Source organism: Falco naumanni, chromosome 13 (genome assembly GCF_017639655.2).
Source record: "Falco naumanni isolate bFalNau1 chromosome 13, bFalNau1.pat, whole genome shotgun sequence".
In the NCBI taxonomy this organism is placed as follows: Eukaryota; Metazoa; Chordata; class Aves; order Falconiformes; family Falconidae; genus Falco; species Falco naumanni.
This window is the reverse complement of record NC_054066.1, coordinates 2968602-2995134: the sequence shown is the minus strand read 5'-3', so window position 1 is coordinate 2995134 and position 26533 is coordinate 2968602. Positions and strand designations below refer to the sequence as shown.

General features: G+C 43.0%; 1 protein-coding gene across 8 annotated transcripts in view; it reads left to right on the top strand.

Annotated features, from left to right (window-relative positions):
* MAP3K13 (mitogen-activated protein kinase kinase kinase 13) overlaps positions 1 to 26533 on the top strand; it is a 79901-nt gene that overhangs the window by 33215 nt on the left and 20153 nt on the right. For 7 of the 8 annotated variants that reach the window (XM_040612778.1, XM_040612783.1, XM_040612779.1 and 4 more), the window contains 2 exons: positions 18655 to 19229; positions 26341 to 26524. In XM_040612778.1, coding sequence (XP_040468712.1) covers positions 18728 to 19229; positions 26341 to 26524 — 686 coding nt within the window. In that variant the 5' untranslated portion in view covers positions 18655 to 18727. Of the gene's footprint in view, positions 1 to 3601; positions 5511 to 18654; positions 19230 to 26340; positions 26525 to 26533 lie in introns of those variants that run through there. The other variant, XM_040612780.1, reaches the window with a different exon arrangement.

The window sequence follows — 26533 nt, the reverse complement described above, 5'->3', positions numbered from 1 at the left end:
TGTGCACATTCCGCTTCATGTGCCCCCTCTGTGCTTCCTTCCAGCTGACCAGTAAATCTGGGAAGACCATTGTTCACTTGCTGCATTAACTGCCTTTTTAGCAGCAAGGAAATGGGGCTCTAATGTCTCTTAGGTAGTGGCGTTTTCTACCCTGATAGAGTTCCAGCACTTCTCCTTAGGACCGAGGAGCTGGGCTGCCTTGCTTCACGAAGATAAAAATCTGCAAAGGTAGTGTTTTGAACTTCCCAGCCTCATCAGTACATGTTCTGAATGTTGTAGTGGCATGCCTTGTCCTAAAACTACACAGCCTTTATCGTCATGAGAAGCCTGAAAGGCAGGGCTCATCTGGAACGAGTAGTCTTGCTGGGAAAACCACTCAGAAACTCCTTAAAAAAGAATCCATACCAGGCTCAGGCTTAAACAAGGGAAGACATAACATATTTTGTCCTGTCATTGTCTTTTAGTGCCTTCAGTGTCTCTTTTTTTTTTTTTTTTTTTATTCCTGGAGTGTTGCTGAAGGTAATACAAGGTTAAAGGAAATAATTGTAGTCTTACGTACTCCTACCCGTCATATCTTGCAGAGCACACTTAGTCAAAAAAACAACTGGCAACTGTGGAAGATGGTTTTGCTGCAAGGAGCCACACTTTGGTAACAGAAGTTGGTAGCACTTTCATTTGAAGACTGTAAGGTGATGGTACAAGTGTCTTTGAGTTTGTTTGGATAGCTTTTGGGTAGATGCTTGACAGTATGGGTAGCTTTCTCTCAAGGGTATTATTGCATACCTATGAGTTTGTAGCCATCTCCAGCTCTCTGGTTTCATTTTTAAGCAGACCTAGATGTCTCACGGCGGCTCACTAATGATGGCGTTTTGTGAGCAGACACAGCTCTGCTGTTTCTGATCTGAGAGGGTCTGAGCCTTGTTCCAGGGATAGCCCTGTTGCCTGTGTAGCAGCAACTTGGCCATCAAAATGCACACCTGAGCTTTGTTCTACCCCACAGTCAACCTCCTAATCGGTGTGGGGCTCATCTGGTGGCTACAGGCTCTGGGCTGTGGTGGCTCAGCAGCTGCCGCACGAGCGGGGTCTGAAATCACTGTGGCTGGCCAGTGTGAGTAGACTCTCTTTCAAAACAGGGCTTGTAATTAGGGCCCCTGAGTCAAATTGCAGCTCACCTGTTCTCATGGCTTTGTGCATGTCCTGCTTTTGGGCTTTTTCTCTTTGAGTGACTTTTTTTTCTCCTTTGGTCATGCTTCTTGGCTCCTAGCTCTTGGTGCTTGTCCTGTTAAATTGCAGTCCGGTTCACCTGCCTCTGCAGGGAGGACTTCTCAAAGTCTCAGATCTGGGGAGATTCTGGTTAAGAGCCTGAAGATCTCACGGTTTAAGTATGATTCTTTTTTTTTTGGTTCCCCCCCCCCCCCCCCCCCCCCCCCCCTTCTTTCCTGTCACCCACCCCACTGCTGACGATTAGGACATTCAGAAGAGGAGTGTATGCCTACAGGGTTGGCAGATTTCACAGATTTTTAGAATTGGACAATAAAATGTCCCTCTAGCCATCTCATCTATGCAAATATTTACCTAGGCTTTTTCCTGTTAGAGAATCATTTGTGGTTTCACTTCATCTATTTATTCATCTAGATAGAAAGTTTTCACAGTGGAGTCCCTCTTGTACCTCCAAGTGTGTGCTGAGTAGACTTACGAACAGCCTTATTGATGCGTAATTATGAAATTAGCCTTTGAGTCACTTTCATCTCTTTCCTAATTTTCTGCTTGTGTTCGTGGAACATGCCACAAGAAATGTTCGGCATTTGATTTTGTGCTTCTCCGTGTGTCGGCTGTCGGCCACTGTCAGAGACAGGACACTGCGTTGAATGGGCCTTTGCTCTGATGCAGCAGAGCCGTCCTTTCCAATCAAAGTTGGTATTAGCATTTTTGCCCAAGATCAACGTCAAGTTGCCAAGGCCTACAAATAGCAAACGTATGCTATTTTTGAATATTGGCATAATATTGTTATTCTCAGTCTTCTGCAATTTTAGTATTTTTCCAGTGTATTAAAATTGAAGGTCACAGGATTGGAGAACTTGTTAAATGATTATTTGAGGACTGGGCTCAAATTAGTATGATGTACCAGCTTGAAATGTTATGCCTAGCAGATGCTGTATAACATTCCTATTAGTTATTAATTGGCTTCAAAGTACTTAATTTTCTTTTTCAAATGTGGCAAGCAGATATGTTTTAAATGCTTCTAGCTTTCCTTTTTGTATCCGTTACCACCGGTTTTGCCCACTATGTCTCTTAGCAGCCTAGTTATTCATATATCCTTTCAGAAAGCCTGCTACCTGTGAACTTTTCACTAGCACTTCTATGGCCCCTTAGAAACTTTATTTTCTTCTTAATATCTTATACCCTTGTTGTACTTTGTACATTTCCACCCCCCCCTCCCCAGTTTTTACGTTAATACTGAACTAAACTTCTCCAGAGAATCATGGAATCATGTTTGGGCTTCTGATACTTCACAGAGTTCCCTACTTTTGCCAGTGCTTTTGTCTGAATGAGAAGGAGGAAAATAATTTCTCTTTCCAACGTTGATCAACTCGCCACTGATGCTTCAAAAGAGCTGTGTGTAATGGACTATTAAAATATGTAATGGGTGGCAACTATCCTGTTTTCTAATGCTGTTATTCGACTTCTAACATAATCTTGCAAGAGCCATGAGTTTTAGGCCAATTATTGTTTTTTGTTGGTTTGGTTTTTTTTTCATGATGAGTTAAGGTAGTTATCTTGCATTAAATTTGGGACTTCTGTGTTTGAAAATTTTAACTTGAGCAGTTGAGACATAGATGAAATGGAGTGTTGGTATGCTGAACCAAGTCACCATGGAGAAGAAAATATGAAGTTGTATGTGCAAGCTCTTTTCTTCTACTGGAGTCTTTCTCGGGTTTTGTTCCAGCTTATTTTCCCTGCTGGCTGTGATTTTTTTTAAATGTCACTGCAATTAACCCTTGGAAGCCACTGAAAATTATTTTCCTTTCTATTTTTATTCTGGCTTTTTTCATTATATAGCAATGTTTCTCCTTTTTCCACTTCTTGCATACGGTACTGTGACCCCCCCATTCTAGTTCCTGAATTTATCCCTTTTTTGCTTTAGGGTAAGAGAGGAAATTAGTATTTTTGTTTCTGTTTTGAAAATGCCAGGGAAATCTGGAAACTGTTGTCGTACCATGGTGGTGATGGCAGCTGTAAAGCAGAGTGTTGGGCTCTGAAGGGGAAGGCAGGGAGTTAAGACAGGTCTAAGTACCAAATAATCTGATGCAACTGGGGTTTGAAGTAGTGACATGAAATTATTCCTTTGAAGCAGAGATGTCTCTCACCATACCTCCACTCCTGCTTCTCCTTGTGTGTAGTAGTGCTCAGTCTGCGGTGGTTGCATTGCCTGGCTAGAATTCTCATGCCTTGTGTTTTGTGACTTTTAGCTCTTAAAGAATAGGTATTTCTTCAGCAAAAGTTCACTTGTGCTTTCTTGATCTTGAAAGTAAGCAACAAGAAATTTGCATTCATTTTAATTATCTGTGGCCAGCTTTATAAAGCTCAATTCAAAAACCGAAGTCCAAAATCAAAGCTCAGTTTATCGTGGCCACTGTTTAATTCAGTGCATGCTAATACATTCCTACCCTTGCAACTCTTTGGTGGAGTGATAGGATCTAATAGTATGTTATGTACAACTAAGAGATGAAGATGTGCTGAGAAGCAGATGTAGGAGTCCACTGATTCCCAAACAGTGTCTTTTGGCATAACAGACCTGGAGAAAAGAAGACCTGGATATAATGCCTGTACATTCCTTGCTCCGTGTTGAAGATGGAAAAAACCCCCAAACCTCTACTGTCTTAATACATGCAAACACCTACCTGTGCCCTTATATGAAGTAATTTTTAGGTAAGTATTGTCTCTGTAGGTGTGGCTGTATTTGTCTCCAGGAAGGGTTTTATATCCTGCCCTTCTCCCTCCACACAAGCTAGTATCAGTGGTACTTAGTTTCTAAACCCAGATCTGCATTGTTGTTATGGCTTATTTTGGGATGTTAGCTGGTTTCCATAAGGAAGGGTGGGATTCTCTCAGACGTTCTTTTAAGACGTGCTCCACCAGAGTAAATTTTGGGACATTCTATTTTGGCATAATTGCTTCCTACTTGCTAGGAAAAGGGGTGGTGAAAATGTGGAAATTCTGGCTTTTAATAGTTTGGAGGCTACAAATTGTTCAGAAGGAGTTCTGGACAACAAATTGGTGAACTCTGGTAAACGCTGGGGTAGTGTAATTGCACAGCTTACAGCCTAGGTTCTCCTTCAAACCTTGACCTTAATTCCTGATTATGTTCATCCCTCCACTTCTTCCCTTGTGTTTCAAAGATACAAAAATAAGGCAAAACTTGTGCTCTGCCCCCTTCCAGATCCAAGTTAATTGTAGCTGCTCTTGCATGTGTTCACCAGGACATTGCCATCTATTTAGGCATCCAAAATAACACCCTGTGCCCTTGCATCTGGTATGCAGAATTAAGTCCGTTCATTGCCATGGAATTGAAAATGAAATGAAGATGGCTGGGAGGCTGTGATACGTGGATGTTGCGCCCACCATTTGTTACGTAGCCGCAAGCGTGAAACTATGCGTGCGCCGATTTTTGTTTCTGAATGTTTCTGACGTTGTGAGCTTGTCTGCCCGCTGTTGGGAATGTGTGATGAGAGCTGAATGCGTGATTTTGTTAGTGCTTCTATTTTTATTTTGTTGGTGCTTTTGCATCACTAATCAAATACAAGCCTCCTATTGTTCTCCCTGCAGCTTCCTTCCAGTACATGCTTATATTTAGTTATTTTAATAATAATACTCAGGGTTTGTAATCCTGAAAGAAGCCGGAGAGATGATAAACTCCTTTTCTGATTACTAAATACATTTGATTCATATAACAGATGGCTGTTATTTGATATGCTGTTGTTATCCAAGCTGTACAGAGGGGCAGAAACTCGCCGGAGCAATGACTTGAAGGCATGAGAGGATGTCCTCGCCCGGTCCTCTCCATGGAATGGCAGCAGTGATGCCATTTTACCCAACAGCTTCACTTCAGTTAGGAACAAATTGTTTTCAGTGTCCTCTCCCTGCCTTGCAGAGGTGGCCCAGGGGCGCGCAGCCCTCCCAGCTGGCGGGCCAGCCTTTCGGGGCTCTTGGGTGCCCAGATTTTGGTGGCAGAAGGCGGCTGCGGTGCCGGCAGGGATTGGCTGCCCCCCGCTCCCCTCTGCCTCTCGCCCTGCGCAGCCCCCGCCAGCGCCGCTGAATCTCGAAACAGCCCGATTTACATCCATTCATGAATCCGTGACGTCAGCACGCTTCTCTGCTTCTTTGCAGCAGGCTGCAGGATTGTGTGGGTGGAATTTCCTTTTATTTTGCAACACTTCCTTTTTTTTTTTTTTGCCTTCCATCTTTTTAAAACAAGAAAATGGAGCATCACATAGGAAATCTCAATCCTTGTAAGTATTTAGATGAAAATGTCTTTTTCTGAAGCGTGTGTGTGTGTGTTTAATGGTCAGTGTTACCCTTTTGCCATTTATTTCAGAAGGACAGATGGATGTTGCATTTGTGATGTGAAAGGGCTGAAAAAATGATGCTGAGAGAAGGGAAGAAGAAACGTGAAACCTTAATTTATCCATCACTGCATATAAATCTGATAGCTGGCCTGCCCTTTTGCTTGTCGGTGTGCTAGACATTTTTCACTTGCAATTTTGCACGTTATCTTCTTGTGCCCCCCTTTTAAAGGGGAAGGGAATGGCAATGGAGAATGGACATATATGGAGTATGCAGGGAATGACATAAGAATTACTAGAGATAGTATGAAGAAGCAGAATTGTATTTTTGCCTTCTAGGCAATTGTATTTTATTTTTTTTTCCTTGTGGGCTAATCAAACAATTCTTCTGTTGTGTTACAGTAATAAATAATACTATTTTTGAGGTGAAGAAGGGGTGTGTTTTTCTTTCTATCTGCTGGGTAGGAATTTGTTTCTTTATTATTGAAAATAGCAGTTTGAGCTGTCTCTGTGGTGCTGAACACATGATTTTTACTCCTCATTTTCCTAATAGATGAGGAAGCTGGGAGTACCGTTGCAGTTAACGATACTGTTCACTGGGGCAAGATCTGTCATATTCTTGCTTACCTGAATGGAGCATGATGTCATGTTTTGTGCCAATTAAATTAGTGGAGCTGCTCTTTATTTTTGGTGGGGTTTTTTTTGGGGGGTGGGGGTGTGTGTTTAGGTGCTGCAGTAGCTTAATCATATAAAGCCACATGTCTCTCTTAAGCAAATGAAAAACTGGGTATTTTAAGTTAACCTGGGGAAAGATAGCATACTGATTTTATCAGCAGGCAGTCTGTTGAATAGAAGAAACTGGAGGAACATATTTTGAAGTAGAAGATATAAAAATATTTGAAATAAAAACCAAATAGATACGTGAAATGAGAGAAGGAGATTTGGTTGGTCTGACTCACAAATGTGGGCACTTTTCACAGTAACTGTGTAGCCACAGATATCTTGGGATATCCTAGGATGCAGAGGTTAAAGTTATCATTCATTTAAAAGTTTTTATTACTATCCTTTTTGTTGCATCCCCAAATGTATGCAGGTTTTTGTTTCTAGAGAGAGACAACCCTTTGAACCTCTGTTTCTGTAACAGACTTCAGCTGTGAAAAACAAATAAATCATGGTTTTGACGTAGTGGGGGTTTTGTTTGTTTGTTTTGCTTTGACAACAGTTTTGTTTCCTGTATTTTGAGCCTCCAGCCTGATTCTTTGATCTAGAATGGTCCTATCATTCAGATTTGTCTTTGTCCCCTGCTGCCTGATAGTTAGATTTATAGCTGGCATTCATTTTGACCCCTGTGCCTGGAATTAGCAAGTAACTTCTAGCACAGAATATATGGTAGGAACTCTATCACTTCTCAACTATAAGTGAACTTGTATTTAAAAATATTTGGGTTTTTTTTTTTTTTCAGTTGCATTTTTAAACTTCCTCTTTTGTCTCCTATTGTAAAGATTTGGTAAGTGGCTTATCTCCAGTGGATCAGAAAATTGAGTAATGATTTATTTGAAAGTCTCTTCATAGGTAAGCTGTTTCACAGTTAGTAGTTATTAAAACATGGTTCTGCTCCAAGCAGTGGCAGGATAAGAAAAGTTTTACAAGTATTTCCTGTTTTCTTATGACTAGTTTACAGCAAATGTAAGATGGTGACAGATCAGACTGGAGTTGTTCATAGCTGGTACCCCTTCCAGGCCTTCTGCAGCTGTGTGGAGTGGATGTCAAATAGTAGGACTTCTCAAAATGACAGAGTTTTTAAATAAAGCTTTGATATATAAAAATAAAAAGTCTGGCATCAGTTGTGTGAATAGATTTAAAATCAGCCTGCATTCCTGTTCAGCTGTGGTCCTCGGGGCCAGGGTGGGCAGGGGAAGGGGCCCGAACTTTGCCGTGCATAGAGCAAGCTCTCACCTGTGGTCCTGTGTTTGGAGGAAGACAGCAGCAGGCTTACTGCTTTTACAACTCCCCATGAGTTTCTCAGCCATAACTGAATCAAAATGAGTCAACTGAGGCAAACGTTACCTCTGCATCCTCAGATGAGGCTGAAGCTCTCAGGCATTTGGCACTTCAGCAAGCTCTGGCCAGCTTCTGGGACTCCCCCCCCCCCCCCCCCTTTTTTTTTTTTTTATCCCTCTTTGTCAAATGTGTTCTGTGCAGGGGCTTAGGCTTTTGTAGACTGCGTTTTTTATGATATTACGGCAAATCACTCTCATGTCTTGGGGAGGGAGAAGTAAATATTTCACCTAAAACACATACTACTGTGGATTGAATAGCAAGTTGGCAGCTGTGGCAGAAATGCCGAGGCTGGTCGAGAGCAGAAACACTGTGTGTACTTACTCCCACCCCTATAAATACTCAACATGCATTTTGACCTCTGTCCTCTTTCCCTGTTTACAACTTCAACCGAAAAGTCGGTCATTGGAGTGGGTTCAAAGGCATTAGCAACAGTTGGGTGTAGGCCAGGGCAAAGAATAGATTTTTCTGTGCAAAGTACGTGGGTTTTATAATCCTTCGGTGAGCCTGTAGTTGTTTGTGCTGTTTCTTCTGGAGCAGTTGCTAGCTCGGTGTGAGAGGTGCTGTAAGGGAAGGAAGGAGAAAGTCCTGGCAGGGTGTGGGTGGGAGGCTGGACTTCTTCCAGCACAGTGGGCTTGAGGAATGGAGGTCTCTGTGTGGACACTTTATTCATTCCCAGGATGTTTGTCCTTTCCTGTCCCCAACCCATTACTCTCTTACCTTCTGGAGGACACCAAAATCAGTAATAGCAGCAGTACAGCTGTGACTTTTCTGCTGAAACACAGAAGTTCTAATGTGTTTCATGATTATGTGCCCGAGGAGATTCTCAGATGTTGATTGATCAACTGCAGCCAGAAGGTGATCTAGCAGGGATGAACTGAAGGGCTGAGCTGCTTTGGAAGGTCTCTGCAGAGTTTTAGATGGCACACGTCATGTCAGGCCTCTGGAGGCTCCTCTGCAGTTCTTCAGTCCGTGACTGTGTGTTGTTGTGCTGTCTTGATCGCATTATGATCACGTAAAGCTCTAGTGGCCTAAGAATAGGATCACACCTCTCAGATGTTGCTCTAACCCCTTACGCTGTGTCAGTAATACAGGCTTAATAGAGGCTCCGGAGCAAGTTATTGTGTGCTTCTCTGTTGAGGAGTAATCCTCTTTGCTTGTATATGGTGCTTGCTAAATACAACTTGGTACTACTCTCATTTCTCGACTGCGAGGTCTGCCAGCTGGATTTCAAGTGTCCCATTCCCATCAGGTCAGAATGCACACATTCTGGTACCTAGTGTAGTCAATAGAGGCCAGAGCATTGCATGTACCCCAGTAATTTTTGTACTTTCATGAATAGTTGTTTGGTCACTTTAATACTGGGTATGAAGCATGTAAGCTGTTAGTGCTGAGAAGTTTGTGTGTACAGCTTTTTTTTGCATGTCAGATGTGCTTTGCAAATACTGAATAATTCATATCTACTACAAAAATAAGCACAAGCGTGTGAGTGAATTTACCTGAGACCAGTCTGATGCCTCACATGAATTAAAGTGAGAGTTTGATTCATTCACCGGATTCCTAAAAACAGCGCTTTGATATTGATCTTCATCCTCCAAGATCTTTCAGACATTAATTAATCTTAGTGCTATTCCTTGGAGGAAAATATGATGTTTCAGTTCTGTAAGTGGGGGCAATTACAAGATACTGCTTGCTGGTAGTACTGGAAGATTTTAATGGCTTCATGTGGCAATATCAACAAGGCTGTAAGGCATCTGTGAACTTAATTTTGCAAATTTCCTGGGCTTTGTAGTTGTATAATATTTGAACTTAAATCCTTTAATCTGTTATTGTTATTTAGTATTATAACATGGTCTTTAATGAGACAAGAAAAAAGTGCAGAATTCTTAAGAGTGAGGAGAGAAAAGGAGTAGAGCAGAACCTGAAGACTGTAACTGGGTTTTGAAAGTTGTTTCATGCTATGAAGACAGCTGGAAAGATGAAAGAGAAGAGTGTAACTTAAGGTCATTTCTAAATTTTGATCTAAGACAGATTCCAATAGTAATTCAGTAGTATAAAAGGCTAATCAACATTTAGTCTGTCTTTTATACCAGGTAAATGTTTTACAATAGTATCGATGAGCCTGTGATGGCTCATCAATTTTTTTGATGAATCAAATCAATCAAATAGGAGACAATGTCAACCACGTCAATGGTCAACTGGGCATCAGGACATCGTATGTGAAACTTCTGGTGTTTAATGTATGCACATAGCTCAAGCAGATGTGGCATTTTAGGGACATGGTTCAGTGGTGGGCTTGGCAGTGCTGGGTTAATGGTCGGACTCGACAATCTTAAAGGTCTTTTCCAACCTAAACGATTCTATGAAACAACCAGAGTGAGGGAAAACAGAAGTTAGCAAATGGGTGTACAAAGTTAAACCAATTTTTGTGAAGTGAAATTCTTGTAACAGGATAGTACAGTATGGATACCCCAACCCCTGCCTACCCCCCAGAGGCAAGTGGCTGATCCTTCCTCCAAAAACCGAGGACCTGAATTCAGAAACACAGAGAAGGGGTGCTTTGCAACAAAAGTGCGTGGAATCAAAATCCTGCAGTGAATATAAGAATCATTATGCAACATCATTTATTTCCTATGGCATCAGATTATGCAATTTCTGAGCAGAAGAATGCAGAGCCCTGGAAGAACACAGTAGCATTTTAGCAGATCCAAAAATACCTTCTACAGGATAGAGGAAGCATTTATGTATGTAGTGCTGAAAATATGCAGTTATGTAAGCTGCTTATTTCACAAACTGTGCTTTGCAAAGATGGCTAGCAGGTGAAACAGGAATCAATCTGGCTTTCATGGACATCAGCTGAAGAGGTCTCCTTGAATACAAGGGAGGGTGGATTGGCTCTTTGTCTGCCTTGTTAGCAAAGATGATTTTTTTTGTGTGCTTTGTTTGTTCCTTGTGCCAAAAGATGAAGCGAATGCTTGGTTTCTTTGGCCCAAATCAAGCACTTCTCCAACGCCCCACCCCCCATATTTGTGAACTTATGTTCAAGCAGTTCCTAGTTAAATATTTGTCTGATGGTTTTGGAGGCAGAAATCCATTGCTATGCTGAGAGCCAGTACAGATGCACAGGTTTCATGTGGGGTTAAGAGTCAACACAGTTCTTTTAAGGTGAAGTGATGCCTTGGTTATCTACTAAATTTCTTTGGAGGAGTCAAGAGCATGTTAGAAAAGGGGATCTGCTCCATACAATCTGTTGGGATTTTGGCAAGATTGCTTACCAGAGACCCTTAAAGAAACTAAACGGCTATAAAATAAAAGGGATGCCAGTCTCGCACAGAAATGGTTGGTTAAATGATATAAAAGAAGAGTAGGGATAAAGAGACAGCAATGTTGGAACGTTTTTCTCTAAAAGGAGCTCTCATATGGCTTGGCTTTGGAGATTGCAGTGATCATACTCTTTCCACCTTTTCTTTCCTTATCCAGTTCTTTTAGGAGTATTCTGAGGCAAGAGCATTTGCGCTGAGACTACAGAAGCAAGGTTTTCAGGACAAGAAACACATAAACCAGTTGCAGAGAGTACTGGAAGGCTCTTGTGAACTTGCATGATAAAATGTCAGTCAAATTTAGTGTTGCTTAAACAGAATTTAATGTTAACCTCCTGTACGTAGGAATAAGGCTCTGACCTAGCTTTTACTGTTCAAGAATGAGATCTTAAGGTTGTAAGAGACCCATGGAAGTTAGCTCAGCATCCTGAAGCATGCTTAGACACTGGATAGCATTAGAGGAATAGTTACGAAAGCAACCAAGAGCACAAATGGTCATTATGCCTTTGTACATTTCTGTGGTGTACCCACAGTAGAGATTCTGTCTATGGTCTTGCTCCCTCAACTCTAAGGTGATAGAGGAGAAATCAAAAAGATGTAGGGAGCTGATCAAACATACAGTGCAGCTTTCATTTGGTGAATGAAAAGGTAGAGTGGGAATTTTAAGACTTGAAAAAAGATGTTGAAGTGGAGGATGAGATAGTTCATAAAATCACAGCTGGCATTAAGTGATAAATAGGGTTCAGATGTCACTGAAACGGTGAACACCTGGTGGTTTGAAGAAAGGAATTAGATGAGAGATGCAAAGTGAAGAATAGTTGGTGTTACCTTATGCAACATACAGTTACACTACAAAACCGTGCACACAGCATAGTGGTTGCCAAAGTGCCCTGGTTAAAAAAAATTCTTTGATGCATTTGCACAGGAAAAATACTTTGTGGGCTACCAAATAGACAAACCACCAGTGTGCTGCTGATGGAGAAGGTCAGTGAGCTGCAGATCACGGGGAACTGGGTGGCACTGCACTGGCAAGGTTTTGCTGCCTGCAGGTCCTTTTCTTGGGTTTGGAGGCAGCAAATGGGGATAGATGAACCTCTTGTTCTGGTGTGGTGTGGTTTCTTCTTTTGCTCTAGTCTAGGTGCCACTTATTTCTACTCTGGCAGGCTTAGTTGGAATATATAAGGTGCATAGCAAACCTCCAGCTGGCTCTGTGCACGGAGCTTGAATTCAGCCATTATGAATATTTCTTGGCTGGTATTCCGTACTATTTTTGTCATTGTCAGGAAGGGTTCAGACCAGAAAGCCAGACAGAGTTCTCTTTCTCACTGATACAGTGACAGACAAAAGTATATTACAACTGTAAAATCACTCTTGCCAAAAATTATGCATCCCTGTTTTAGGGTAGACTGAATATATAGAATAAAGGCCAACTTAACTCAGCAGACACATGAGTTCAAGCTTCTGTTGTGGTAATGTGGACATAGCTGTATACAACAGTTACATGTCTGTGGTCTCACGTGCTTAATGCCCATGGCTGTGTTAAAATATTCTGTTAACACTTTAGAATCGTGTTAATAGTTGTAAACCTTAAGCAATTGCTACTCCATAGCTCAGGTGTGGTGTCTGCAAAAGTTAGTTGTCTTATGTTGAGGTGGCATCCAAATATTTGCTGGAGAAAGGAATTAAAAGTATATATTCCAGTCAGTGTTCTGCGGGAGGTACAGAAGTAGTGTAGTATTTACCTGACAAACAGAAAGAACAGGGTAAAGCACAAAAAGGCCAATGTTACAACATGTCAGTTTTCCCAGATTAATCTACTGTTTTCTTGTAGAGTAAGTCAGGGTACACACATAAATGTGTTCAGAGCTGTTGCAGTGACAACCAGAAAATCTCAGGTGGGTCAGATGAAGAATTTTAAACTTTTATCAGAAATTCATTACGTTTTGGCAATGTCGTTATTGTAACATTTAAAAATAAGGCTGGGCTGTGGCTGAGCGTGCATGCAGATATGAGATGGGATGTATGTTGTGATGTGGAAGAAACATGCTTCCTTGAAGGAGCAGTTTGTCTTGAGAAAGAGATTGATCGATTGCTGAAAAATCCCTAAGCTTTTGCCTTGGGCTACTCCATAGTTAGCTTAAGGAGCTTCCCATACACAGACTAGACTGCACCCAGTGAATGTGGGCTAGCTTAATAGTGTCGTTCCTTTTTTAAAAACCTAACAGGATAGAGTTGGTTTGTTGTTTGTTTGGGTTTTTTTCTCCTAAAGAAGGGAAAGAAAGGCAGAGCAATTCTGGGTGAAGCTACCGGATATGTTCATTTGCAATTCCTTCCTCTGGATAACGTGACTTCAAAAAAAACCCACACCCAAAAGAAAACCCTTGAAAACAGAGGTTGCGTTTTGATGATGTGCAACTCATTCTCTATTAATGGATCTGCTGCTAAAGTTTGTGTTTAAAACAACCATGCAAAACACAAGCGTATATTCCAAGTAATGTAAAACCATAGGTGCAGCGTAAGAGGCGTATCTGATCTACTCATACAACATTTTCCTTACCAGGAGACCAGGAAAAGAGAAAGTTTGTTGGAATCCTATATAATAAAATCATGTGATTTCCAAACCCAGAGGTCAGAAGCGACAGCCAAAGCTCTGGTACTTGGCAAATCAGCAACTCTTGGTGCTTTCCTGTGCTGAAGTTGTACAGTGGAAGGTCAAGAGATGGGAGAGGACTGTGTATCAACCTGTTGTAAAAATTCTGCGTAGAAACTGAGAGATAATCACAGGGGGCAGGAGGACTCATCTGCAAGATACATGTAGCAAGGTAACTGTACTTTGTAAGCATAATTTTTGCATTTTTGTTACATTCTAGAACATTGTCCCAAGTACTGTCCCAAGCCAGGAGTATTGCAGTAGTCTTGAGATGTTACACACATAAATTGCAGTTGCATTATCAGCATGGAAATGTGTAGTTCAGGAGGAAGTTACACCGAGTACCAGGAAAAAGCAAGGGAACCCCAGGGCTTGAATGTAAGGAGTGATAGGGACAGGAATCTTTTCTGTCCTTGATATTTGCCATGTATCAGCTGGCTAATTTCTGCCAGCTGCTCTTTTTCAGCCCTTAAATGTGGATCAGGCAGTTGCTTTTATTCTCTTTGTATGTTGGAAGTGCAAGCGCAGAATATGCTTGACAGGGTGATATAGGAAATAGTGCTTCAAGGAAATTATCTTAATATTACTAGACATTTGTGCTGTTAGGAAGCTGAGTGACAACTGCTTTGTACTTATGCAGTCTTTACAGCATACTAACATTTTGTTTGTGTGCTGCTCTGGAGTTGTGATTTGCTACTCTATTTTTAGCACAGCTCTTTAATGAAGAAACTTCATTATGGTCTAAGCAAGGCATGTGTTTAACTCTGCCATGTCTTCAAACCTGACCATTGCTTTGACACTCATAAATACTGGACTTTAGGCAGCCACGTGCTTTGGTTGCTCTGCGTGTGTGTGAGAACACTTACTAGATGGATGTTTCCAGGAGCAGGCAGAGTATCGGGCAACGTGAGAGCATGCCTTGTGATAACTGATTCACCGCTCTGGTGCTGATTTGGGTAAACTGTCACTTTTCTGATAGTTACAAACTGCAGTTCGGGCTGTCTGATGTGTTGAGGTACAGTCTCACTCTTCCCGTATGAGGTGTACTTTGTGCTTCTTTTGTCTGGGTACGCTAGGATTTTGCCTGGAAAAATGCTTTCCCTGGAAATGGAATCATTTACCAGAAATTGTGATTGTACAAAATTACACCGAGCTTCAAATTTCCTCATCGACGTAAAATAAATTTGTTAGCTGCAGAGTGCATGAACTCATCAAAATAGTTCAGATCAGAGGGTCTGCTTTGAAGTCTGCTTTTGCAGCAGCACTTGGTGAAATCTGAGTATCATAAATATGCACAAATTCCTCCTACACACACAGAGCTTTTCAGCTTTTGACTTTAAGACTATACAGCAGAAGCATCACTAAGAGAGAAGCAGAATGCTACTTGACTGTGCTCTTCACTGTAAAAGTTAAGGAGGCACATACAGATCATAAACATCCCAAGTGGCAAGCAGTCTATATTTAATGAAACTTAAAACTTTTAAGAAAATGTTTTTCTTTGCATTGAATGAAACTTAAGATTTCTTTTATTGGGAAGAGTTCAACATGGACAATCTCAGCCATATCTTTGGTACTCTAACCAAAAGAATAGGGGAGGCATGATGATAAAGCTTGAAAAATGCTCTTCATCCCATATTTGAAGAGATTGTAAGGTCAAAGACAACCTAATTTGCCTTGTGTTAAATCTAATTTTGCTAAGGTAAGAGGTTGCATGTTGAAGAATTTACTGTAATAGAATTAAAAAAATTAATTTCTCCAACAAGTCAGCATTGATGCATCGTGGCAGAAACTGTGCTCTGCCCCCCACCAATGTATCTGAGCTGCTTTACTTTAAGTTGACTTGATACAAAGTTGTTTTAAAATAAATGCTGCTGTCTCATGCTCTCAAAACACTGAGTTCACTGCACCTTGGAAAATTCAGGCTGCTTATGTAAGTACTACGTAAGGCTGTATCATGCCAGTTTGAAAACAATTTTGTAGCTTTTGCATGCCCCCTCTCTCCGTGAAGCAGATACAGTGGCATATAAGATGGCAGAGTACTGTGCTTAAAGGCTTTATTTTTTATTTGGAACATCTAAGTCTTGGAGAAGGCAGTTTGATCTGTTGAGACAGACCTGATGTCCCCGCACCTGGGGGTTTGTTCTTGGCTGAGCTGTGCTGGGGTAGCCCTGGGGCAGGCAGGAGGGGGGCTCAACCTAGTCGCTTCCAGGGGCCCTTCCCAGCTAACAGGCCTGTCATTCTGTCATAGGCACAGAAAATGCACGCCGCTTGCCTAAACTTCATCTTTTTATTGAGATCAAAGAAAGGGGCTCTCTGGGTGCGCTCGCACTGTCCGCTGTATTGAGCCCCAGCCGTGGTGGGAGGCTGCAGGTGGCTTTAGGGCAAATAGTGTCAGCGCAGAAGTGCGGCCAGGTGGTCTAGCAGCTGGTAGCAGCGTAACACGTACATGTGGTGGTGCTTCAGCAGCAGGGTGGAAGAGAGGTGCTTCGCTTTTCGGGCACTACTGAGAAATTCATGGGGAGAAGGAGTCACATACAATGCTGGTAATCCATTTAGAAACTAGGAGAATGTGAAATACGTGCAGGAAAAGCTGTTTTTTCTCTGTTAAATCTACAGTCAGACATTCTGAAGTCAGAAAATAACATAAAAGCAAAATCCTGGACTATATTAGTGTACTCTAAGAGTCACATAATGGCAAACCGATTTTATCCTTCAAGTCTGATTTAATCCATAGTGCACTTCCCATTGTTTAAATTTGAGATACTTTGGGACACTTGTTACCTCAAGTTCTTGTTTTGGCTCCTATTCTAGGGTTTCTTGCAGGGGAAACTGATTGACGTTTAGTTTACATTGCTTTATACGCTGTGGTGTGAAAAGCAGATTTGTCTGCAGGACCACTGGTCACATTTTGTGTTTGTTTAAAGAATCACTTGTGTCTCTCAGACTTTTGGATATGAGCAGGGCCAGTGCCCAGGAACACTGAATTGCGGTTATGTTGGTATTTTTCTGAAATCCTGTTCAGGTCTGAAAATATTCTCTTTTCCTGATATTCCACAACAAAATCTGTGATCATATTAACAACTGCTACTAGCAGTAACCATACTACTCCGGTCACCGGTCACAGGTAGGTCAGGAGTAACCAACTCTTGAGTACAAGTCAAGTTCAGCTCCTTAACTAGTATGGACTGTGCTGCGATTTTTGCCTCACTTGCTGTTTCGTTTTCTTTTAAAGAACAAAATTTACAATGTAAATAACGTTCTTCTAATAAAGCTTTTCTGCATACCCCATGTGAGCAGGCAGAAATACGGGAATGTCGGGCAAGCTCCTGGCTGCTCCCGTTTGCTGCTTCTGCTGTTGGAGGAGGGACTGAAGCCCAGCGCGAGCTTTCCATACACCAGGCTGAAGGTCTTGGCTCCCATCTCTGTAATGACCTCATCTGGAGAAGTTACGGGACTGAGCTGTTCCCTTCGGATTGGCTCCATGCTACCTGGCCACCTCTTTCTTCCTTTCAGTGGCTGTTTGCAGAGCCTGGGACTTTGCACCCGGTGTAACTGATCTTAGTTTTTAACAAAATAGTTTCTGTTAATGCCATTTTTCCCCCTCCTCTCAACTTCATATGGAATTTTAAGTTGGACTTTCTTCCGTGTTACAGGCTGAATGCGCTTAATTACTTCTGGTGCAAAACTGGAGATTCTTGTTTCTTAAGTGGGTCTGCACCAGAGAAGTACTTTGGCAGTGGGCAGCTCTCACAGTGTGACCCCCCGGCTGCCCGCCCAGATCTGTAGAAAGGTGACACTATGCGGGATTGTGGAAAAAGGGTCTTGCAGCGGAGCACGTAGCAAAAGATGGGGACACACATGCACACTTTTTAAAAGGGACACCAGCTCTGAATTTATATGCAACCTACCAGGAACTTGGACCTATTGGAGCAAGTCCGGAGGATGCCACAGATGTGGTCAGAGGGCTGGGGCCCCTCTGCTGTGGAGACAGGCTGGGAGCTGGGGCTGTTCAGCCTGGAGAAGGCTCCAGGGGGACCTTAGAGCAGCTCCCAGTGCCTGAAGGGGTCAACAAGAAAGCTGGAGAGGGACATTTTACAAGGGGGAATGGCTTTAAACTGAAAGAGGATAGAAAAAAGTCTTTTCTGTGAGGGTGGAGAGGTGCTGGCACAGGCTGCCCAGAGCAGCTGTGGGTGTCCCATCCCTGCAGGTGCTCAGGGCCAGGCTGGATGGGGCTTGCAGTGACCTGATCTAGTGGAAGGTGTCCCTGCCCATGGCAGGGGGGTTGGAACTAGGTGAAGTTTAAGGTCTCTTCCAACCCAAACCGTTCTGTGATTCTAACTTCATGCAGGGAGAAAGCAGAGCGCAGTGGGAGGAGATGCTCTTCAGGTATGTGGAAGGAGGGAGATCAGAGAGGAGGATATACTGTTCCCATGAAGCTCTCTAAATTTTAGTTGTTTATGAGGCTGACATGTACATGGTTAGAGAACGTGACGTACCTTGCTACACTGAACTTGAAAGGATTAAACTAAAGGATCAGGATAGTTGTAACTAGGTGGGACTCTGAGAGAGCAGCTACAAACCATCCCCTTGGTGGACTCAAGGTACTTAAATCACTGTGCTTTGTTTCTGTATGGCTTTGTCTCAAGGGTTTGCAGAGGAATCCTGAGCTTGCGGACTGTGCCAGACACAGAAACAGTGCTGAACTGAAACCATACCTGAGCTGGGAGACAGCTGGGGGTCAGCTTCAGTCTGATAAATGTGACAGTAACCATGAAGAAACAGCTCTTTGCTTGAGTCTTTCATGGTTTTGACTTTAGGCTTCTGTGTAAAACTCGTGGTGTTTGCTTACCGGTGAATTCCTGCAGTAGGTTACCGAGAGTAGTGTGTGAGTGGAGTTTCTGTTGGAATAACTTATTTGCTTCTTTTAAGGCAGTAATTGTTTACTAAGTATTAGTAGTTGTCTGGAATGTCTAGTTAATTATCAGCTCACCTCTATGAAAGTGGACATAGTGAAAACACTTAAATAAAGACTTGAAAGTTGTTCTTTTTCCTCTCCTTTCAGGTACTGGCTTCATGTGCCACATCTGAATTGTGTTGTACTAATTCTCTAAGTACCAACTTAGACCATCTCCTTGATGCACACTCACAGCATCATGGCCAGTACTCAGGAGCGCCTGAGCTTGTCTTCCTCTCCAAACTCAATTGGCAAAGCTTTCTGTGAAGATAAAGACTTTAGTAGGCTACATGATGAACATGCACCTACTGGAAACCACCCATCCCCCGAGCTCATAGAGGATGTGCGTGAGAAGGGCTTGCTGCAGGCAGACCTCATCGAAAACATGAGCAGCCCGGTCACTGCAGCGGTGCTGACCAGCATCAGTGAGGACTCTAGGGACCAATTTGAGAACAGCGTGCTGCAGCTGCGAGAGCAGGATGAGTCTGAAACAGCCATTCCTCAGGGCAACAGGAGCACTATGGATGGAGAGAGCAACAGTGGAGCGGATGACGTTAAAGTCCAGTTCAACAGATCAGGCAGTGGGAGCGGTGGATTTCTTGAAGGACTTTTTGGTTGTCTGAGGCCCGTGTGGAACATCATAGGCAAGGCATACTCCACAGACTACAAACTGCAACAGCAAGGTAAGTAGGGAAATAAACCTTTATTGCATCTGTGGGAACGTGTGAAGATGGGGAAAGCAACCCCCAGGGCTTTTCCCCAGCTTTCCATGTGACCGGTTTGGTCTCGTACAGCCCTATTATGGGTTTGCAAAGAGAAATCCTGCACTGTGCAGCCAACAGCTATCACTTGTAGCAAAGGCAGCTCATGATCGGAGTCAAAACCAATTGCCTGTTCTGGCCCATGCCTTGGACCATTGTGACAAGGTCTGAATCTGAACCGAGTATTCATGTAAGTGAGGATCGGAAAGAACTGTGTTGAAGACAGGGATTGTACCAACTACTTCATTACTGCAGTTTTTTTATGCCAGATGAAAAACATGGACAGGCATTTCTGCTCCTGTATGTGCATCTGGCTCTAGCTGACCGCCAAATAGCAAAGTATTCCTTGTCTATGGGCATGTTACATTAACTTTTATATCTTTTTGTTCAGGAGTAATTTTACTCTTTAAAATATCATTCAGTACTTATCTTTCCAGAAATATGGCCTTTAATGTTTATGGCTTTTTCATTTAGATGTATAAATGTGCAAGTGTAAATCTATAAGTGTGTGTGAGTATAAATACATTTAAAAAAAAAGTAGTTTGGGAATAACTAATGCCCCAGTCAATTCATAGATATATCTTTAGGGGTTACTGAAAGCTAAAGAGCAGAACGTGCTCTGCCTTTGGTGCCTAATTTCTCCCCTAGCACAGGGGGAGGGAAGTGGCAGATGGGAAAAGAACAAGCTGTCATTAGAATTAAGGAGCTGAAACGGTTGAGGCTTATCGAAAATGGGAACAGCCTGGCCACCACAGTATATACTGCAGGGTAGAAGTCTCGTGTATCGCTGGGATCACAGCTCGGTATTAGTCAAATTGTCTTCTGGCCTAGACAAATTATAAGATATGTGGTCAGAAAAGCCATCTGAGTGGTTTGTATCTAAACCCCAGGGTTGGGTCAGGGAAGAGTTCCTAATATGAGAGAACAGAGCCATTAAATAACATGTTGGGTGAATCTGCCTTGAAATAAACTTCCTCCTCCCTCCGAGAGTCAATGGTTTCCAGTTCCTGACTCTGAGCAGGGAGATGCACGTCTGTGTTACAGAATGGCAGGTGCCTCCCAAGCAGCAGCCTCTTGTCTATCAGACCTATGGGCTCAGCAAGAGTTTACTTGGCTTGGAAATCCTTTGGCAGAGTTGGTTCTGAATTTTGTCTGTATTTGTCAACTCAGTATGTCACACATGGTTGAGTCTATACGTAAAAAAAAAAGTGACTGAAAATTCCTTGGGGAATTAATGCTGTTGGGGTGATAGCACAGTATGTGGAGTCGGCTGTGGCGAGGATTGGAAAAGGCTGGTGGGCTGGGGAGTCTGCTGAAGGAACACGGGCCTCAGAGCAGGCAGGTGACATTGAGGGGAGGCAGGGTGTCAGTCTGTGTTGCACTTTAGTTCGGAGGCTCAGTGCTCTTAAGTGAAGCTGAAACTTTCCAAGGAAGAGAGGCAGATGCAGAGTTACATCAGCTGCTTCCTGCAACCCTGTGACGGTCCCATACAAGCTCCATCTCACCATGTTGCCCTTCTTGTCACCGGTTGCTGCTGAGCAGTCATGTGCGTGTGTGTGCTGTAAGCTCGGATGGGCAGCTTCAGGAAAGCTACCTGTGAGACGAAGAGATCGTATTTTGCATATAATTGGGACAGCAGATGCATTGGAGACCACAATTTAATATGTGCTTTGATGGCCCACAGGGGACACTTCCTTTTGCATGAAAGTTACTAATAAAAAAAGATGGAAGTGCTAACTAGTGACAGTGAGCAGCTGAGAGTGTTGTGCTTAGAGGGCACGTGTATAGCTCCTCTTTGTCTGCACAGAAGTGCCTTGCCATCTTCGCTGTCACAAGCATGTTCAGAGCCATAGATTCAGGGACACTTTGCAGATTCAGGGACACTTTGCAGTTTGCCGTTGGCGTTAGGCCCTTCCTAAAAGGATGGTTTTGAAATGGCTACAGGTATGGTAAGGCTGAAGATTAATTGGGAGCTGCTCTGTAGGGCCTGTGTGATTTAGCGGCATCTTCAGTGTCTTCACCATCATAAATGAGAGTGAAAACAAGATATAAAAAAAATATGTATGTATTTATTCATCTGGAGCTGCTCAGCTGGACAGACCTCTAATGGTAGTAGTATACTTCTGTTACTTCTGATCAACCTTTTTAAACTGCTTCTGTGTTGAAACTTGAGGATTTTGTCAGAGTATTCATGTTCTGTTTTCCAGATGATCTCATTCTTGTTTCTTTCTACCAGAAAATCATCTTTTTGTGCATTCCATCAGCTACATAGAAGCCAGCAATTTAATAACTGATGTATGTGATTGCTTTTATTTTTGCTGTCTTTTAGCAAGAGCACAGAGGATGCAAGGTTTGTGTTTGTGCAAGTGCTGGTGTTTGGAGAAGACAGGCTGAAGAAATGTCTCTGGCTCGTTAGGAAGTAAAAGAGAGGCTTGTGGTGGCCTTTCATTCCCCTGGGGGCTTATTTAAAGTTTTGGGCTGGTGCCACAGATCTGTGCAGATGATGGGGTTTTTTTTTCCCTCTTCATGAAACAACTACTTTAAACTCTATCCTTGCGTTGGGCTTTATCAAACAACTAGGGTAGGAGTCCAGTATAGTGGGGGAGGGCTTTGTGTTGCATGCACATACTTCCTAGTACTTTTTGCTGCTCACTGGCATCCCTGCTCACCTGCTTTGGATCTTCTGCAGGCCCAAACTCTAGGATGTGGTGGTGGTGTTGTGTTGTGGCTGCAAGTAGCAAGATATAAATAGGTTTCATGCCCTTTGCAGATGTCTGATACTAGAGTCCGTATTGCCTGTGAAGGCTCAGCTCATGGTTTGGTGAATGGGGGAAAAGATAAGAACAACTTTTACATGATGCCACGTTATTTTCTTGTTGAAATTACTCCTTGAGTTTCCTTCTCAGCACCTGAGATGGTTATCAAGAGGAGTACATTTCTGTGCTTCCCTTCAGGGCCCATGCTGGGCAGGGCTTTGGTCAGCTTCAGCTGCAAGTTGCTGCAGGGTGGTCTGCTGGTTGACTGAGCAGTGCCCACTGCTGCTGTTAAATGTTCTGTTTGGTGAGTGGTCATTCCTGCAGGGAGGGCTTGCTTTTGTATTGTTCGGTGGTTGCCAGTTGGTTATCAGAGGTTTTAGTATTTTGGATTGACCCATAAAATCACTCCTGACTAAGTTTTTCCAGTTGTTTAATCTGATTTCTAAAGGCTGTTGGTGAGTGTTTTCAAGGAGATACACTTAGTTCTTTGTTTCTAACAGTTAGTTAATTTGGATTGTTGGGACTCTAGCGCTTTATAGTAAGACTTGTGTTTTCTACAGACTCTGAGCAATTTCCTTTGGATTAAGAATGTGTCTTCAGGAGTTGCTTTCACCTCCCTTTCACAAGCTAGGTATTTACTGTCATCGTGTGCGTTTTTGTGTCAACCTGGAGAGCAAGGTGCTTTACAAAGCGTTGCTTGTGTTTGTAGGGTTGTTTTTTGTATACCAGAGATGCTTCTTGTCGTAATGCCAATGCTGGCAAGCGGCCAACGCTGGCAAACGGCAAAAATTTGCTTCAAATAATTGAGTCAATGGCTCAGGCTGCTCTTGCATTTCTTCCTCATGGGAAACAGATTCCCATCATTCTACTCAAATGGTTCTTAATCACCTTAGAAACGCAATCTCTTGCGTAATTCCTGCGGCTATTACACTTTAATTTGTTTAGGGGATGTATCCCACAGGTTTCTTTAGGCCCAGAAGACTCTGGAATAAAAACTGCTCCATCCTGGTAGGAGGTAGCCTCGTGTCTCTCCTGCTGGAGCTGGGGAGCACTAGGAGAGCTGTGGCAAGCCCTGAAGTCCAGGCAGTCTCGACGGATGTTTAGCCAAGCAATGCTGATGGACTTTTTGAACAAGCCCACTGAACAAGGAAACAATCCAGGTGTGTTTCCTAGCCACCCTGCTGATCATCTGAGGTGTTAACTCTTCTGGACAGGCACTTGGACTTAACTAGGGTGAATCATCATAGCCACGCACCCGAGTTCTGGCAGCTGGTGTATGCAAGTCCTTTTCTGTTTCAAGCTGTTGGTTGAGGTGACAGAGATCTCAGCATCACCGCTCACATGCTGGTTTCTCATTGTACTGGCTGGATAGGTGTGCTGTAGCTGGGACAGCCGTAATTCACCGTCCTTTGCCTCAAGGTGTTGTGGACTGTTGAGGATGGGTCTGTACAGGCAGTGGGGAGGGCTGTGTGACCCGCTCTCCAGCTGATGTGTGTGGCCTCAGCTGTCAGCTATGCTCAGCTGGCGCAGTGTGTTGATGTTGAGTCCTCTGTTATCCGGCCTTGCCCATTGCCCCTCTGCAGAACTGGTAAGGCTAACTTGGTAATAGTGATCCTCATCAGCCTGTTGTCCTTGAGGATGGTCCCAGGGAGCCGTAGGGAGCACATACACGGGGTCATTCAGATGTGTTTTTTAATCAGTGGGTTTGGATTGTAGTAGAAAATGCAGGTTTGCACCACGAATGCTAACAAACCCTGGTTTTCAGCCCAGGGTAGTCCAGTGCTTTCCTCCACCAGCATCCCCTTCTTTGGGAAGCTTTTCAGGGCTTGATATGTTATGGGAGCCAAACCAATTGCTGATGCCGGCTGTCTTGACACATAGTAACGTGTTCCTGTACAGTGAAAGATTTGTGTTTTGTTTTGGGTTTTTTTTTTTTTAAATTTTTGTCTTACTGTTGCATTATATGTTACGTATGGTTTGGCTCTTTGTTTTTCTTGAATTCCCAAAGCTGTAGGATGTTTCAGATTGTTGCTGCAGTGAAACCTCTTCCCTGAATCGTGCCCTTGATGATCGGGGTGCAAGTGGGATATGGGAAAGGATACATCTTACTAAAAAAACATGAGATGACTTTGTAGGAGGAAGTAGTGAACTTTTGTTTGCTTTGTTTACAGTCCTCTCTGCTTTTGCCATTGCAAAAGTTAATAGGTAATATTAAGAGCAAATTAGGTCTCTAGGTAATAGCAATATAGTTACCCATTACTGCTCACAAACTCCGGGTGTTTCAGGGAATTAAATGACAATGTTGGGTGCCTTGTACAGGAAAGGCACTCTTCTCACATGTAAAGAAACAGCTATTTCAGTGCAAGAGAACAGTTTCAGGGTTGCCCATGTGAAAATACTGTTCATCAACAACCAGAAGAATCATCTGTATTTACCACCTTCTTTCAGAAGCAGTGTATTTGTCAATTAAATAGAAATACAAATCTTCTCAATTTATTTGTGAATTTCCTTATTTTCTTTTATTTTTCTTATTTAAAGAACTGTCTTTTCATGTCTAAAGAATTAAATACTAATTATAAGTATGTTGTGACAAAAAATTGCTCAAGTTGTTTGGTAAAGAATGTTTAAAATCCTTGAATGTCCTGTAGTCAGGATAGTGGTCACGGAGTGTTTCATGCATCAGTTTGTTTTGTTCTTACGCAGACAGGCATGTGCTTCAGTACCAAAGGAGACATCACCTTCACAGTGCCATGGCGTTCTTGAAGATTGGGGATGGGGATGGTCTGTGGCAAATCCATGGTTACTGGGCTACTTAGTTATAATGCGTTTCAGTTGAGCACCGCATGCGCTGTCTTAGTATTTTTGTGCAATGTAAGGTTGCAAGCAGATATAGCAGTGTGAAAAATAGACTTGTGTCTGTAAAGAAACATGTGCTAAGGATTGAACTTTGCCCTGCCAAGTTGTACGGAATTTTTGCTGTATTAACAATGTTGGGGTTTTTTTTTCTAGTTCAGTAAGCAGAACAAGCCCTGGAGCCCGGCTCCGGATGGGAGCTGGCTTTCCTTGGCCGTGCCTGGAGAGTCGGCATTCAGCAGGAGACATCCAGCTAGTGTCACAGGAATGGTTTGATGGAAAGATTTGAATTGGGATCAGTCCAGAGGCAGTTTGCATATATGTTTCCCTTCAGTGGTGACAGTTTCTGAAGTGTACACATTTGCATAATCTGAATCGGAGCCCTGGGAACACCCCAGTGGCTCGAGGCTGGATGAAAGAAGATGCATCTTTGTAGTCTTCTGAAATAGGGATCTGTATAGGTGTGACTTCCTTTTATTTCAGAAAGCAGTGGGCTACTTGCTGGTTTTGCTGCTTAATAATTTATTTTGTAAACCTACGCATTTATTGAGTTACAGTGAGTAAATGATTGCCTGCCTTTTATCTTGTTGTTTGTGGGATGTTAAGGTAATTTCAAGGTGACTCACAGACAACAAGGCTTTCTGTTCTAATGGGTACATCTGTCTTGAAACAGTTTATGCAGTGCTACTGGACCACTCTGGCAGTGTCCCTACAAGATGCGTGTGGGTACCTAAGAGGAGGAATTGCTTAAGATTTTTTTTGTTTGCTGTTTGACACTGATACACATAATGTTGGTGTGGGAAAGATCTGTTTCTGTGACCGCTGGTGGTGGTTAATGTGCTTTGTGGTGGGTAACTCGGTGGTTGCTGGTCTGCGTTTTACAACCTGCCACCTCTGACCTTCCCTTTTATTTCCTATTTTTGCCCTATTTCAGGGATGGGGGAGAACTGTCAATATTTTTTATGTCAGTTGTGAACTTTAAATGTTTCTTCTCATCTATGCTTTTCAATGGAGTCATGTACTTAATAAGAGATACCATACTTATTCATTTGTGAAGCAGGGGACCTCCTCTCTAAATTGGGAATCCAGTGTCCCTGGTACGTTAAATTGCTGCCTGCCAAGTAGAAGCAGCTTACCTGAGCGGTTAGCAGTAGTGGTGAGCTCTGCTGGAAAAGCAGCTGGAAGGCTGGAGGTGACTGTGACGTGGAGAGGAGCTGGGTGAAAGGGATCCTGAGGCTGAGCCTGTGTGGTGTGTGCCTCAGCTGTGCCTGTACTGGGAGACTCTGCCATCTACTACCTCCAGAAAAGTCCACCTTGAAGGTTTAGGAAGGGAGGTGGCAGGTGCTGTCCTTGTGTGATCTTACAGCAGAATATTTTTGTGGTTCTGATTTTTGACGTTATCCCCTTTGCTTCCCCCTGCCTAGATACCTGGGAGGTCCCGTTCGAGGAGATCTCGGAGCTGCAGTGGCTGGGCAGCGGTGCGCAGGGAGCTGTCTTCTTGGGCAAATTTCGGGCAGAGGAGGTGGCCATCAAGAAAGTGAGAGATCAGAACGAAACAGATATCAAGCACTTGCGGAAACTCAAACATCCTAACATCATTGCGTTCAAGTAGGTTGT